Source organism: Protopterus annectens, chromosome 7.part0, assembly GCF_019279795.1.
Source record: "Protopterus annectens isolate FY-2018-M chromosome 7.part0, PAN1.0, whole genome shotgun sequence".
NCBI lineage: Eukaryota > Metazoa > Chordata > Ceratodontiformes > Protopteridae > Protopterus > Protopterus annectens.
Window position 1 is genome coordinate 801,171,799 of NC_056739.1, and position 16,878 is coordinate 801,188,676.

Below are 16,878 nucleotides of genomic sequence, written 5' to 3' on the forward strand. Positions count from 1 at the left end.
TGGGATACACAATCAACAAAGAGAAATCCAGGCTAACACCATCACAGAAAATAACCTTCCTGGGTGCCAACTTGGACACAAACACCCAGATGGCCTATCTTATGCCAGAAAAACAGGGGCAACTAACTCAGTACTTCAAAATACTAGCAAATTGTACCAGGCTTACTGCAAGGAAAATCCTGCAGGCTCTGGGCTTCATGGCATCTTGCATTCTTTTAATCCCATGTGCAAAGTTGCATATGAGAAAACTTCAGTGGTACCTAAAAAACCTATGGTCTCAACACAGCCACAATTTGGAAACAATAATTCCAATAATTCCATGTTTGCAAAAGGAATTTCTATGGTGGGCCCAAGCATGCCAAACAAACACAGTCCTCCCATTCTGCAAGCCTCAAGCAAATCAAGTCATCACAACAGATGCCTCAGATTACGCCTGGGGGGCGCACATGACAGGCAGGTACATTCAGGGCAAATGGTCCCAAAAGGAAAAGTACCTTCACATCAATCAAAAAGAAATGCTAGCAGTGATAAATGCAATTACAGCATTCAACGTCCTTCTGCATCCAGGACATTTATTAATAAGAACAGACAACACCACAGTAATGTGGTACATAAACAAACAAGGAGGAACACATTCATACCCCCTGTGCAGGCTAGCCATGAAACTTTGGAACTTGGCTCTGGAATGGCAAATCGAACTTCAAGCACAGTACTTGCCAGGTTTGGAAAACATGCTGGCAGACAATCTAAGCAGAAATATGACAGATCCACACAAATGGAAGTTGCATCCTCAGGTGTTTACAAAGATAATCCAAGAGTGGGGGAGGCCAGACATAGATCTCTTCGCCTCCCACAGGAATCATCAATTGGAAAAGTTTTGTTCAAGGACCTTTCATCCAAAGGCCTGGAGAGTGGACGCCCTTTCATTCAGTTGGACAGCATGGACAGTGTACGCTTTCCCACCTCTGCCTCTTCTGCCCAAGGTGCTCTTGAAAGCAAGAGCAGACAGACTGAAGATGATACTGATTGCTCCAGACTGGCCAAGACAGCACTGGTACCCACTCCTGAGGAGCCTAACTCGTACTCCTCCCTGGCCTCTACCTCTGATGCCTCTTTTGCTGACTCGGCACAGCTACAAAACTCTTCACAGTCAGCTGAAAACACTCAATCTTGCTGCATGGAAAATTCCTTAACACCACAACAGACCCTGCTCCCCAAAGAGGTGCAGGATGTCATTCTGGAGGCCAGAAGGCCATCTACTAGAAAGATTTATTCCGCAAAATGGAAACGATTTTGCTCTTGGAATGAGAAAAAAGGCCAGGACCCCAGAAAACTGAATTTGCCTCCGGTATTATAGTATCTAGCTGAGCTGCTAAACAGTGGACTTTCATTTTCCTCTATAAAAATCCATGCCTCAGCCATTTCTGCAGAATTCAACACGGATCCACCGTTATTCTCTCACCCACTTTTAAGACAGTTCCTCAGAGGGGCTAAGAATATAAGACCACCAAGGAAACAAACTGTGCCAGCCTGGGATCTTAATTACATTCTAGAAAAATTAACATTGCCTCCTTTTGAACCAGCTGCCTCAATAGACTTGCAATATTTGTCCTGGAAAACAGCTTTCCTTCTGGCCATTACCTCAGCTCGTAGGGTTTCGGAACTATAAGCTCTCATGGCTGTGCAGCCCTTTCTCATCTTCCATCAGGACAGGGTTTCCCTTCGAACCAACCCGTCATTTATGCCTAAAGTGATATCCAGGGTAGCTTTGAATCAAGCCATACACTTGCCTACCTTTTACACCAATCCTCAAAACAAAGGGGAAAGGCTGCTACATTCCTTAGACATCCATAGACAGCTACGTTATTTGGACAGAACAAAGCCTTTCAGGAAATCAGAACAACTTTTTGTGTCCTATGCTGTAGGAGCTCAAGGGAAGCCTGTTTCCAAACAGACAATTTCAAAATGGATAGGCCACTGCATACGATTTTGTTACTCCTATCATGGGAAATCTGTCCCTACAGGCATCAGACCCCACTCCACCAGGGCCACTGCTACCTCTATGGCCTTCCTCAGAGGAGTTCCCACCAAAGATATTTTGGAGGCAGTCACTTGGAGTTCTGTACATACCTTCACAAAACACTACCACCTGCCTTTATATTCAAAACTAGAGCAGGCTTTGCCACTGCTGTGTTGCAGGGCATTCTGGCTCATCCCAGTTCCACCTAGTGCCTACCACCCTGTGCGTAGCTTTGGGATTCTACCCATATGTGATTACTGCAGCTGTATGCACGATGAACATAGTACAGATTTGTACCTACCATAAATGTAGATGTTAGAGTGCTAATACAGCTGCAGTACAGGTTTCCCTCCCTCCGTTCCCTCTTGGTAAAGGACTAGTGGCTAACACCTCCTCATACAACCTAAATTGGGTTATCCTCCTATGGTGTATTTGCTTGCAACTACTATTTTTTGTTTACATTGCATTGCTTATATATACATATATAATTTATGTATTGCCTTCCTTCTGGGGGCACCTGACATCTGGGGCAAGAAAGACTGAAGATATGGCGTTGGCTGTGTCTTATATACCCCTGTCGCATTGACGTCAGGGAAGAAAGTGACAGCAACCGACGCCGGACCTAGACTTTGGAATTCGGCCGACCGAGGACCCGCCTGACGGCAGAGAACCCATATGTGATTACTGCAGCTGTATTAGCACTCGAACATCTACATTTATGGTAGGTACAAAACTGTACTTTTTGGGCATTGGCAACGGTCTGGACTGTTTCGGTACAAATTTTTAAAACTGAGTAGGAATGTTTTCATGGTTATTTAGAAGCACAGGGGTTGGAGTCGTGGACTTTCCTGGATGCAGTATACCATTTATTGTGGCCCAGACTTTTTGTGGGTTGTGCGCATATATTTCTTGCATGCTTGTATAGTAGCTGAATTTGTCTAGTTTGATTTGTTTTTTGGCTTTGTTACAGAGCTCTACATAGTTTTGTCTCAAAGTAGTGGTTTTGTTTTTCTGATATTGAATCCAGGCCTTGTCCCTTTCTTTCATTATAGTTTTAGTATATTTTCTTAGCCATGGGGCATAGTTAGTTTTTATTCTGATGGTTCTAGGGGATGCATGATGGTTTAAGATTTTTGTGAAGGTTGTGTTAAAGTACTCAACTGCATTGTCTAGAGGTAGATATTTTAGGGGGGGGCCAGTTACAGCTTTTTACAGTATTTATGAGATCAGTAGTTATAAAGGTTTTTTTTGTTTCTAACTACTCTGAGGATAGGTTGGTTGATGGTTTGGGATCTGTTCCTAATTAGGTAGGCTGGATGATGGTCACTTAGGGTATCTGGAAGACAACCAGACTGCTGTGCAAGTCAGATACCAGGATCCAGTCTAAGATGGACTGCTTGTCCATGATATGTCATATTCTGTTTAAAGCTTATTTTTTAGTTAAATGCCTGCATGTTTAAGCTAATGTAGACTGTTGTTCACTTAAGCATTTGGTAGCATTTAGTTGAAAGTCAGGAGATGATGTTTGTCTACAGAAATCATAGTTGTTTTGTTATTATATTCATAGTAATCATTACAAATGTAATGTTCTGATCAGGGTATAGCTCACAGATGACAGAAGCACACATTGAAAGATAGTTATCAGACAGGAGTAGCAAGGCGACCTATTTTAAGTCTACAGCAGAAGGGAGGTCCGAAAATAAATTGGAATGGAGATTACAGAAGAATGGGTGGGACAACAATGCTGGATTCATTCTTCCCAAAGTGAAGCATGAGGAGTGCACCATACTGGAAGGGAGGTAATGCTAGTGAAAGATGTATAAATCAGCTTGTGGGAGAGGAGGTAATGCTAGCAAAAGATGTGTAAATCGTTTGGAAGGGAGATAATTTTAGCGAAAGATGTATAAACCAGTCTGGAAGAAATTTCTCTTTCGTATATCCAGGCTCACAAGCACTTAGCAGCCAGAATTTTGTGTTCTACAGAGGATGGAGAGGTACTCGGTCATCGCTGTTGCTGAAGGAGTCCCAGTTGTTTTGCCGTGTGTACATTCCCAGTTTGTATGTAAATTGTTTGCTTCATGGTGATAACACCTCAAGCAAGAGGCAGATGTTCTTCCTTTCTGAAGTATCCTAAAGGATGACTGTGGCAAGAAATTCAACCTTTTAAAATGGGGAAAACACCGGCAGAGGCACAGCAAAATAATGAGTATAGTTCCCCATACTAAAGGGGTGGCGTAAGCCACAAAACTATGGGCTAGGCTTGTAAATGCCCTCGGGCAGATAGCCTAGTATGAACCTATGAACCTATGAACTTGTAGTCTACAAACTCACTTTTATTCAATACACACAATGTTTAGCGCTTTCATCTAAAATCATTAGACTTCTTCAGAACAATTCAATACCATTCCATTCTTGTTTAAATACTTCTACTAACCTATCATCATAACTTTTAATTAGCATATCATTAGACTTTTAAAGTGCCAGTGTGCTATTTTTAAAAAATAGCACACTGGCACTTTAAAAGTCTAATATTTTTAAAAATAGCACACTGGCACTTTAAAAGTCTAATGATATGCTAATTAAAAGTTATGATGATAGGTTAGTAGAAGTATTTAAACAAGAATGGAATGGTATTGAATTGTTCTGAAGAAGTCTAATGATTTTAGATGAAAGCGCTAAACATTGTGTGTATTGAATAAAAGTGAGTTTGTAGACTACAAGTGCCGGTGTTTTCGTGGTCTGTGTGGAGTAGAACTAAGAGGGACACTCTTGGTTGCTATACATTATACAGTCGACTGGTTCTACATTTAGTGATTTACTAAAATGGGGAAAAGCAAGGGCAGGTGCATAACTTAACAGTCTCCTGAGATAGTCTTTTAACTGTATTCACTTGTTTTTAGACGCTACAGATTTAAGAACGTTTTACCTTTTGAGACTGTCAGCATTTAAGGTTTTCAAATCAGACTGATCTGACCGCTTGCAGAGTGTTGAGAAAGACTTAATGAGCAGTTTATTTGTAGTAGGGATATTTTAGCAGAAGCTGTGGTCTGACTGATAACTCCAAGTATTCCCTCCACTTCAGGACAGCACCTCTGTCCTTGTGCTTCCATTCTGAGAAGGATAGAACTGTATGTCCAGGTCCATTCAAGACTGTTAGTTTGAAGTCCCAGAATCATTGGTAGAATTAGTGCAGGCTGTGTACGGGGATCCACTGACATAAGTGCAATCTATGCTTGGACTCCCAGAAGGGCTTAGAAGGGCTTTCACTGGGAGTGGGTGTGTATCAGGCTTCAGCTCTGAGCTCACTGCAATTCATACTGGTGATGGAATACATCAGCAAACCATTTGGAGGGGGACAGATCAGCAAAGCTGCTGTGTGCAGATGATGTGGCAGTACAGGGAGACTCTGAACAGGAACTTCAGAGAATGATGGGAGACTGGAATACAAAGCAGGAGGCAGTTGGGATGGACTATAATACATGGGAAGGCGGAGTCGTAGTAGCAAATGGAGAAAATTAGAAGATGATAATTGAAATGGAAGGGAAAATAGAGGAACAGATTAACGGATTCAAATACCTGGGAGGAGTGAATGAAGAGAAGGGAAGCCTGAATCGTGAGATCAAAGCTTGAACAGGAGGTTTTTGCAGCCAACTGACACAGTAGCACTTTTTGTCACACACTATCTTGACAGATAAAATGTAAGGTGTGCAAAACAGTGGTGTGACCAGAAACATGGTCAGTAAAAAAACAGCTGAGGAAGCTTGAGGTGATTAAGTGCCTGAGGAGGGTGGTAGGATGCACATTGTGGGATGTATGAACAAATGAGGACATCCGATTGAAAGCAAAAGTAATGCCAGTTGTAGAAAATGTCAAGAACAGGTTGTGGTGGTTCAGTCACGTTCAGGAAAGATACAATTTGGTAGTGTAGACTTAGACAAGAAAGAAAGAGGAGACAAGAATGTCCAGCCAACATATGGATGCATTATGTGAGAGAAGACCTGCTTCATTTAGCATGACTGTTGAAGGGGATTTTGGCTGTGAATAGAGAGAGGTGGCAACAGTTGACATGACACCCGAACCCCATTTAAAAATGGGGATAAAAGGGTTTGCTGCTGATGAGGATGATAAAATGTCTGTACACCAAAGAGTTTAAAACTTTGTTCTCCATCATTTCTGTTAACATGCTTGACTGTGTAGCACTCTTGTTTGTTTTCTAATATGTTCATGCTTACTAGTTGAGATGTTGTTCTGTCTTTACCAATATAGAACATGTTGCATTTACATACACCTGTGCATGTAGTACTGCTCAAACTTAATATGACCGGGCAGTTATTTGGCCTGGGCTGTCACTATGACATTAATTTAACTTGTGCCTTGTGTTTTTTGCTATGTTCAAAATTATACTTCTTATATGCATGAATAAATACAGAAAATCTATGAAAACTTGTTTGCCTCAAACCAAACAGATGACTTACTTTGTGTATTTGGCCATTCTATGGCAAGCCTACAGCATTTTGCGTAACAAGCAGTGATTCCATTCTTACAGATTGGGGTGTTCTGTATGCATGAACTCTGTTTAATTTCTCCAAATGCTTATTTATTTATTTTTTTACATACAATGTCAAAAATGGATGGCATTCGTAAGTCAGGGCATAATTAAAATTCATGAAATTGGTACTGCTTCAGTCTTTGATGTTATCCAAAAGAACTCCTCTCAGCAATGGCAGCGTGCCCAGATTCACCTCCTTCTACAGGTATATATGTAAGTACAATCGTAATTTTTGTTTTATTAGCCCTTTTACTCCTACTACTGCCATTGTAACTGTCTGGGTACCTTTCTTCCATATTGCTCTTGTTTTTGCTTCCGTATCCTGGGTATTTTTATTTTTTTTTACTTTGTGTCTCCCTGTATTTAAGACACTAATTACTGGGTAGAGCAATTTCAGTGATTGCTGCTTCTATTGTTTTTCTTTGGATTGCTGTATCTGTTTTTCATGCATCTGTTTTTTGAACTGTTGGTAATGGGTGATCCCATGTGATTCGAACTTTTTCATTGTCAGCAATCCTTTGTGACGCAATGCTTCTCAGCTACTTCTATTAAGCTTTTGCACAATCCCCAGTGTGGACTGTTTAGGTAATTGTCATGCAGTGGAAAGAAATGGTTCTTCAAAGAGAAAAAATAAGTTCCAACATTACCTAATGTGAACTGTTTCCTGCTCCCTTGAACCATGTAAACATGTACTCAGTGGCCTTTGATCCTTGAACAGGCCGTAGGTAAATAATTGGCAGGCTTCATGTTTGAAGTACAGCGCTGTCTTTTTCAAAAAGTAAGCGTCGTCTGGAATTCCTTGTTTGTTTTGTTCTTTAGTCAGAAGTAGCAGTTACTGCTGTTCGAATAGTTTCATTTAGATCTTTCTTCACTGGTTACCTGTGAGACAATACATTTTTATTGTTTTTAAGTACATGGTGTGCATACAAAAAACATGTTAGCATTGCTTTTTTTCAGCTGCTATTTTTGTTTTTTTTTTAAATCCAACTGTTTATTGTTTCTGTGATAGACTTTTCATTTCATTTGCACTTAAACATCATGCATACATGCTACAAAGAAAAGGCCTTGTCCTGGGCAACAGCGTTTTTGGGTTTTAAGAAGCATGGGCCAATATCTTTGAGATGATCTAATAGTGAAAAGGTCCACAACTGAGTGGTGGAAACGTAAATAGACTTGCAAAAGTCATAACGGTTGTTTACATAATACAGTCACATTCAGGAAAGCCGAGTAAGAAATTCCTGTAATTTTATTCATTTATTTATTTAAATTTGTTGACCATGTAGGTGGGTTGGTCCAAGGACCCTGTTTAGCCACCTTGGTGCAAGGCACAGGCACATTAAAAGCTCAGTAAGGTACTTGCAAATAACATTTCAGTTTTGAAGTAGGAGGCATTTCTAATTACATTGATGTGATATAATACATTTAGATTGCACTGTAGAGCTGATTAATTACATTACAGTTATCGGGATGCAAAGTGTAATGCTAGAAACAGAGGGATAACTAGAGTGAAATAAAAAAGAAAAAAAGAAAAAAATACCCATGTTTGATGAAGGAATATACATACATATGTGCAAGATGTGAAAATGATTGTGAGAGTGATTTACTCTACTTAAGTAGTTGTTTCAAAATTGCTTATATTGGGTGATGTCTCTGACTACAGAGGGGAGGTGATTCCATTTTTTGGATACTGTCTTTGAGAAGGTTTTTTTTTCACAAGCAGAGATACTAAACCTAGGACATTGTAGAGTTAAGGTATGACCTTCTTAGGCACTGAGAACGTAACATGAAGACAGATGCTAAAAAAGGGAATAAAAAAGATGTAGAATTCAGGGATCACAGGAAAGCAGAATAACTGTGGTGATATCAGAAGAAAGGGAAGTATAGAGAGCACTAATGAGTAGAACGAGCATGAGATGGTTAAGGCATTAACAAAAAAGGAGGCAGCGTGTTTTAGGAATTTCTGTAGGAAGAAGCAAGCCCAGAAAAAGCCACAGGGTCATGGAACACTGAATGTAAAGGCACAAGATCACGGAGCAGTGAATGTAAAGGCAAGAGATCACGGAACACTGAATGTGAAGGTACGAGATCACAGAACACTGAATATAAATGCACAAGATCACTGAATGTAAAGGCAGGAGGTCACGAAACACTGAATATAAAGGAAAGATATCATGGAACACAGAATGTAAAGGCACAAGATCAAGGAACACTGAATGTAAAGGCATGAGATCATGCAACACTGAATGTAAAGGCATGAGATCATGCAACACTGAATGTAAAGGCACGAGATCACTGAACACTGAATGTAAAGGCATGAGATCACTAAATGTAAAGGCATGGGATCACAGAACACTGAATGTAAAGACACTAGATCACTGAATCTAAAGGCACGAGATCATGGAACACTGAATGTAAACGTACGAGATCACTGAATGTAAAAGTACGAGATCACAGAACACTGAATGTAAAGGCACAAGATCACTGAATGTAAAGGCACGAGATCAGGGAACACTGAATGTAAAGACACGAGATCAGGGAACACTGAATGTAAAGGCACGAGATCAGGGAACACTGACTGTAAAGGCACAAGATCACGGAAAACTGAATGTAAAGGCACGAGATCATGGTACACTGAATGTAAAGGCACAAGATCAAGGAACACTGGATGTAAAGGCACGAGATCACTGAACACTGAATGTAAAGGAATGTAAAGGTGCAAGATCACTGAATGTAAAGGAATGTAAACGTATAAGATTGCGGAACTCCGAATATAAAGATACGAGATCACAGAACACTAAATGTAAAGGCACAAAATCACTGAATGTAAAGGCACGAGATCACAGAAAACTGAATGTAAAGGCAAAAGATCACTGCATGTAAAGTTACAGTATCACAGAACACTGAATGGAAATGCACAAGATCACTAAATGTAAAGGCACAAGATCACGGAACACTGAATATAAAGGCACGAGATCACGAAACACTGAATATAAAGGCACGAGATCACGAAACACTGAATATAAAGGCACGAGATCACGAAACACTGAATATAAAGGCACGAGATCACGAAACACTGAATATAAAGGCACGAGATCACGGAACACTGAATGTAAAGGTACGAGATCACGGCACACTGAATGTAAATGCTTGAGATCATGGAACACTGAATGTAAAGATTCAAGATCACTGCATGTAAAAGAATGTAAAGGTACGAGATTACTGAAGGTAAAGGAATGTAAAGGCATGAGATCATGGAACAATGAATATAAAAGAACAAGATTACAGAACACTAAATGTAAAGGCACAAGATCACGGAACACTGAATGTAAAGCACGAGCTCATGGAACACTGAATGTAAAGATTCAAGATCACTGCATGTAAAGGAATGTAAAGGTACGAGATTACTGAAGGTAAAGGAATGTAAAGGCATGAGATCACGGAACACTGAATGTAAAGATACGAGATCACGGAACACTGAATGTAAAGATACAAGATCACGGAACACTGAATGTAAAGACATGAGATCACAGAATACTGAATGTAAAGGCACAAGATCACTGAATGTTACGGCATGAAGTCAAGGAACACTGAATATAAAGGCACGAGATCACAGAACACTGAATGTAAAGGCACCAAGATCACAGAACACTGAATGTAAAGCATGAGATCACTAAATGTAAAGGCATGAGATCACGGAACACTGAATATAAAGGAACGGCATCACAGAACATTGAATATAAAGGCACGAGATCACAGAACACTGAATGTAAGTGCACAAGATCACTGAATGTAAAGGCATGAGATCACAGATCACTGAATGTAAAGGAACAAGATTACACAACACTGAATGTAAAGGCATGAGATCACAAAACACTGAATGTAAAGATGATCACGGAACACTGAATATAAAGGAACAAGATCACAGAACACTGAATGTAAAGGCACCGAGATCACTGAATATAAAGGCACGAGATCACAGAACACTGAATGTAAATGCACAAGATCACTGAATGTAAAGGCATGAGATCACAGATCACTGAATGTAAAGGCATGAGATCACAGATCACTGAATGTAAAGGCATGAGATCACAGATCACTGAATGTAAAGGAACAAGATCACACAACACTGTATATATAAAGGAATGAGATTACAGAACACTGAATGCAAAGGCACGAGACCACGGAACACTGAATGTAAAGGCACAAGACCAAGGAACACAATGTAAAGATACAAGACCAAGGAACACTGAATGTAAAGGCACAAGACCAAGGAACACTGAATGTAAAGGCACAAGATCACAGAACACTGAATGTAAAGGTAGGAGGTCATGGAACACTGAATATAAAGGAGCATGATCACAAAACACAATGTAAAGGCACAAGATCACGGTACACTGAATGTAAAGGAACAATATCATGGAACACTGAAGGTAAAGGCACGAGGTCATGGAACACTGAATGCAAAGATATGAGATTATGGCACACTGAATGTAAAGGTACGAGATCACTGAATGTAAAGGCACGAGATCATGGAACACTGAATGTAAATGCACGAGATCATGGAACACTGAATATAAAGGAACATGATCACAGAACACTGAATGTAAAGACACAAGATCACGGTACACTGAATTTAAAGGAACAATATCATGGAACACTGAATGTAAACGTACGAGATCACTGAATGTAAAGGCACGTGATCATGGAACACTGAATGTAAAGCCACAAGATCACTGAATATAAAGGCATGAGATCACAGAACACTGAATGTAAAGGCATGAGATCATGGAACACTGAATGTAAAGGTATAAGATCACTGAATGTAAAGGCACGAGATCATGGAAAACTGAATGTAAAGGCACGAGATCGCGGAACACTGAATATAAAGACACAAGATCATTGAATGTAAAGGCACAAAATCACTGAATGTAAAGACAAGGTAATTGAATGTGAAGGCATGAGATCACAGAACACTGAAGATAAAGGCACGAGATCACAGAACACTGAATGTAAAGGCACGAAATCATGGAACACTGAATGCAAAGGTACAAGATCACTGAATGTAAAGGCACAAGATCAGGGAGCACTGAATGTAAAGGCACGAGATCACTGAATGTAAAGGCATGAGATCACGGAACACTGAATTTAAAGACACAAGATCACGGAACACTGACTGTAAAGCCACAAGATCACTGAATATAAAGGCATGAGATCACAGAACACTGAATGTAAAGGCATGAGATCATGGAACACTGAATGTAAAGGTATAAGATCACTGAATGTAAAGGCACGAGATCATGGAAAACTGAATGTAAAGGCACGAGATCGCGGAACACTGAATATAAAGACACGAGATCATTGAATGTAAAGGCACAAAATCACTGAATGTAAAGACAAGGTAATTGAATGTGAAGGCATGAGATCACAGAACACTGAAGATAAAGGCACGAGATCACAGAACACTGAATGTAAAGGCACGAGATCATGGAACACTGAATGCAAAGGTACGAGATCACTGAATGTAAAGGCACAAGATCAGGGAGCACTGAATGTAAAGGCACGAGATCACTGAATGTAAAGGCATGAGATCACGGAACACTGAATTTAAAGACACAAGATCACGGAACACTGAATTTAAAGACACAAGATCAGGGAACACTGAATGTAAAGGCACGGGATCAGGGAACACTGAATGTAAAGGCACGAGATCAGGGAACACTGAATGTAAAGGCACGAGATCACGGAACACTGAATATAAAGACACAACATCACAGAAGACAATGTAAAGGCACAAGATCACTGAATCTGAAGACACGAGATCAGGGAACACTGAATATAAGGGCACGAGATCAGGGAACACTGAATGTAAGGGCACGAGATCAGAGAACACTGAATGTAAAGGCACGAGATCAGGGAACACTGAATGTAAAGGCACAAGATCACGGAACACTGAATGTAAAGGCATGAGATCACAGAACACTGAATATAAAGACACAAAATCACAGAAGACAATATAAAGGCACAGGATCACTGAATCTGAAGACACAAGATCAGGGAACACTGAATGTAAAGGCAGGAGATCTGGGAACACTGAATGTAAGGGCACGAGATCAGGGAACACTGAATGTAAAGTTACGAGATCATGGAACACTGAATGTAAATGCACGAGATCACTGAATGTAAAGGCATGAGATCACAGATCACTGAATGTAAAGGAACAAGATCACACAACACTGAATATAAAGAAACAAGATCATGGAACACTGAATGTAAAGGCACAAGATCAGGGAACACTGAATGTAAAGGCACGAGATCACTAAATGTAAAGGCACGAGATCACGGAACACTCAATATAAAGACACAACATCACAGAAGACTGAATGTAAAGGCACGAGATCACAGAACAATGAATATAAAGGAACAAGATCATAGAACACTGAATATAAAGGCACAAGATCATGGAACACTGAATGTAAAAGCAGGTGATGATGTAATATAATGTAAAGGCACGAGATCATGGAACACTGAATGTAAAGGCAATGAGATCACTGAATGTAAATGCACGAGATCACTAAATGTAAAGGCATGAGATCACAGATCACTGAATGTAAAGGCATGAGATCACAGATCACTGAATGTAAAGGAACAAGATCACACAACACTATAAAGGAACAAGATCACAGAACACTGAATATAAAGGAACGAGATCACGGAACACTAAATGTAAAGGAACAAGATCACGGAACACTGAATGTAAAGGCACAAGACCACGGAACACTGAATGTAAAGGCACGAGACCACGGAACACTGAATGTAAAGGCATAAGACCACGGAACACAATGTAAAGACACGAGACCACGGAACACTGTATGTAAAGGCACGAGTTCACAGAACACTGAATGTAAAGGCAGGAGGTCATGGAACACTGAATGTAAAGGCACAAGATCACAGAAGATTGAATGTAAAGGCACAGGATCACTGAATATAAATGCACAAGATCATGGAACACTGAATATAAAGGAACAATATGGAACACTGAAGGTAAAGGCACGAGGTCATGGAACACTGAATGCAAAGATACGAGATTATGGCACACTGAATGTAAAGGCACGAGATCACTGAATGTAAAGGCACGAGATCATGGAACACTGAATGTAAATGCACGAGATCATGGAACACTGAATATAAAGGAACATGATCACAGAACACTGAATGTAAAGGCACAAGATCATGATACACTGAATTTAAAGGAACAATATCGTGGAACACTGAATGTAAATGTACGAGATCACTGAATGTAACGGCACGAGATCATGGAACACTGAATGTAAAGCCACAAGATCACTGAATGTAAAGGCATGAGATCACAGAACACTGAAAATAAAGGCACGAGATCACAGAACACTGAATATAAAGGCACGAGATCATGGAACACTGAATGTAAAGGTACGAGATCACTGAATGTAAAGGCACGAGATCTTGGAAAACTGAATGTAAAGGCACAAGATTGTGGAGCACTGAAGATAAAGACACAACATCACAGAAGACCGAATGTAAAGGCAGAAGATAACTGAATGTAAAGGCATGAGATCACAGAACACTGAATATAAAGGCACAAGATCATGGAGCACTGAATGTAAAGGCACAAGATCACGGAACACCGAATGTAAAGGCACGAGATCACGGAACACTGAATGTAAAGGCACGAGATCAGGGAACACTGAATGTAAAGGCATGAGATCACGGAACACTGAATATAAAGGCACAACATCACAGAAGACAAAGTAAAGGCACAAGATCACTGAATGCAAAGACACGAGATCAGGGAACACTGAATGTAAAGGCACAAGATGACAGAACACTGAATGTAAAGATATGAGATCACGAAACACTGAATGTAAAGGCATGAGATCACTAAATGTAAAGGCATAGGATCACAGATCACTGAATGTAAAGACACAAGATCACTGAATCTAAAGGCATGAGATCATGGCACATTGAATGTAAACGTACGAGATCACTGAATGTAAAGGCACAAGATTACAGAACACTGAATGTAAAGGCACAAGATCACTGAATGTAAAGGCACAAGATCACTGAATGTAAAGGCACGAAGTCACGGAACACTGTAAAGGCACAAGATCACGGAAAACTGAATGTAAAGGCACGAGATCACGGAACACTGAATATAAAGGCACGAGTTCACAGAACACTGAATGTAAAGGCACGAGTTCACAGAACACTGAATGTAAAGGCAGGAGGTCATGGAACACTGAATGTAAAGGCACAAGATCACAGAAGACTAAATGTAAAGGCACAAGATCCCGGTACACTGAATATAAAGGAATAGTATGGAACCCTGAAGGTAAAGGCACGAGGTCATGGAACACTGAATGCAAAGATACGAGATTATGGCGCACTGAATGTAAAGGCACGAGACCACTGAATGTAAAGGCATGAGATCATGGAACACTGAATATAAATGGATGAGATCACAGAACACTGAATGTAAAAGCACAAGTTCACTGAATGTAAAGGCACGAGATCACGGAACACTGAATGTAAATGCACGAGATCATGGAACACTGAATATAAAGAAACATGATCGCAGAACACTGAATGTAAAGGCACAAGATCACGGTACACTGAATTTAAAGGAACAATATCATGGAACACTGAATGTAAATGTACGAGATCACTGAATGTAAAGCCACGAGATCATGGAACACTGAATGTAAAGCCACAAGATCACTGAATGTAAAGGCATGAGATCACGAAACACTGAATGTAAAGGCATGAGATCATGAAACACTGAATGTAAAGGCATGAGATCACGAAACACTGAATGTAAAGGCATGAGATCACGGAACACTGAATATAAAGGCACAACATCACAGAAGATAAAGGCACAAGATCATTGAATGTAAAGACACGAGATCAGGGAACACTCAACGTAAAGGCACGAGATCACAGAACACTGAATGTAAAGATATGAGATCACGGAACACTGAATGCAAAGGCATGAGATCACTGTAAAGGCATTGGATCACAGATCACTGAATGTAAAGACACAAAATCACTGAATCTAAAGGCATGAGATCATGGCACACTGAATGTAAATGTATGAGATCACTGAATGTAAAGGCACAAGATCACAGAACACTGAATGTAAAGGCACAAGATCACAGAACACTGAATGTAAAGGCACAAGATCACGGAACACTGAATGTAAAGGCACAAGATCACGGAACACTGAATGTAAAGGCACAAGATCACGGAACACTGAATGTAAAGGCACGACATCACTGAACACTAGTACAATATCACTGAATGTAAAGGAATGTAAAGGCATGAGATTGTGGAACTCTGAATATAAAGATACGAGATCACGGAACACTAAATGTAAAGGCACAAGATCACAGAACACTGAATGTAAAGGCATGAGATTACTGAATGTAAAGACATGAGATCACGGAACACTGAATCTAAAGGCACGAGATCACAGAACACTGAATGTAAAGGCACAAGATCACTGCATGTAAAGTTACAATATCACGGAACACTAAATGTAAATGCACAAGATCACTAAATGTAAAGGCACAGGATCACGGAACACTTAATATAAAGGCACGAGATCATGGAACACTGAATGTAAAGGCACGAGATCACGAAACACTGAATATAAAAATACAACATCACAGAAGACAATGTAAAGGCACAAGATCACTGAATGTAAAGACACAAGATCAGGGAACACTGAATGTAAGGGCACGAGATCATAGAACACTGAATATAAAGGCACAAGATCATAGAACACTGAATATAAAGGCACGAGATCATAGAACACTGAATATAAAGGCACGAGATCACAGAACACTGAATGTAAAGGCACGAGATCACAGAACACTGAATGTAAAGGCACGAGATCACAGAGCACTGAATGTAAAGGCACGAGATCACAGAGCACTGAATGTAAAGGCACGAGATCACAGAGCACTGAATGTAAAGGCACGAGATCACAGAGCACTGAATGTAATGGCACAAGATTGCAGAACACTGAATGTAAAGGCACAAGATCACTGAATGTAAAGTTACGAGATCATGGAACACTAAATGTAAATGCATGAGATCACTAAATGTAAAGGCATGAGATCATAGAACACTGAATATAAAGGAACAAGATCAGAGAAAACTGAATGTAAATGCACAAGATCACTGAATATAAAGGCATGAGATCACAGATCACTGAATGTAAAGGAACAAGTTCACGGAACACTGAATGTAAAGGCACGTGATGATGCAATACAAT

General features: G+C 40.1%; 1 protein-coding gene across 1 annotated transcript in view; it reads left to right on the forward strand.

Annotated features, from left to right (window-relative positions):
• Positions 1-16,878, forward strand: part of LOC122806101 (insulin receptor substrate 1-B-like) — a 188,688-nt gene that overhangs the window by 80,275 nt on the left and 91,535 nt on the right. Inside the window, exon 2 of the mRNA XM_044076339.1 lies at positions 3,389-3,401. Within this exon, the coding sequence (XP_043932274.1) occupies positions 3,389-3,401 (13 nt within the window). The remainder of the gene's footprint in view (positions 1-3,388; positions 3,402-16,878) is intronic.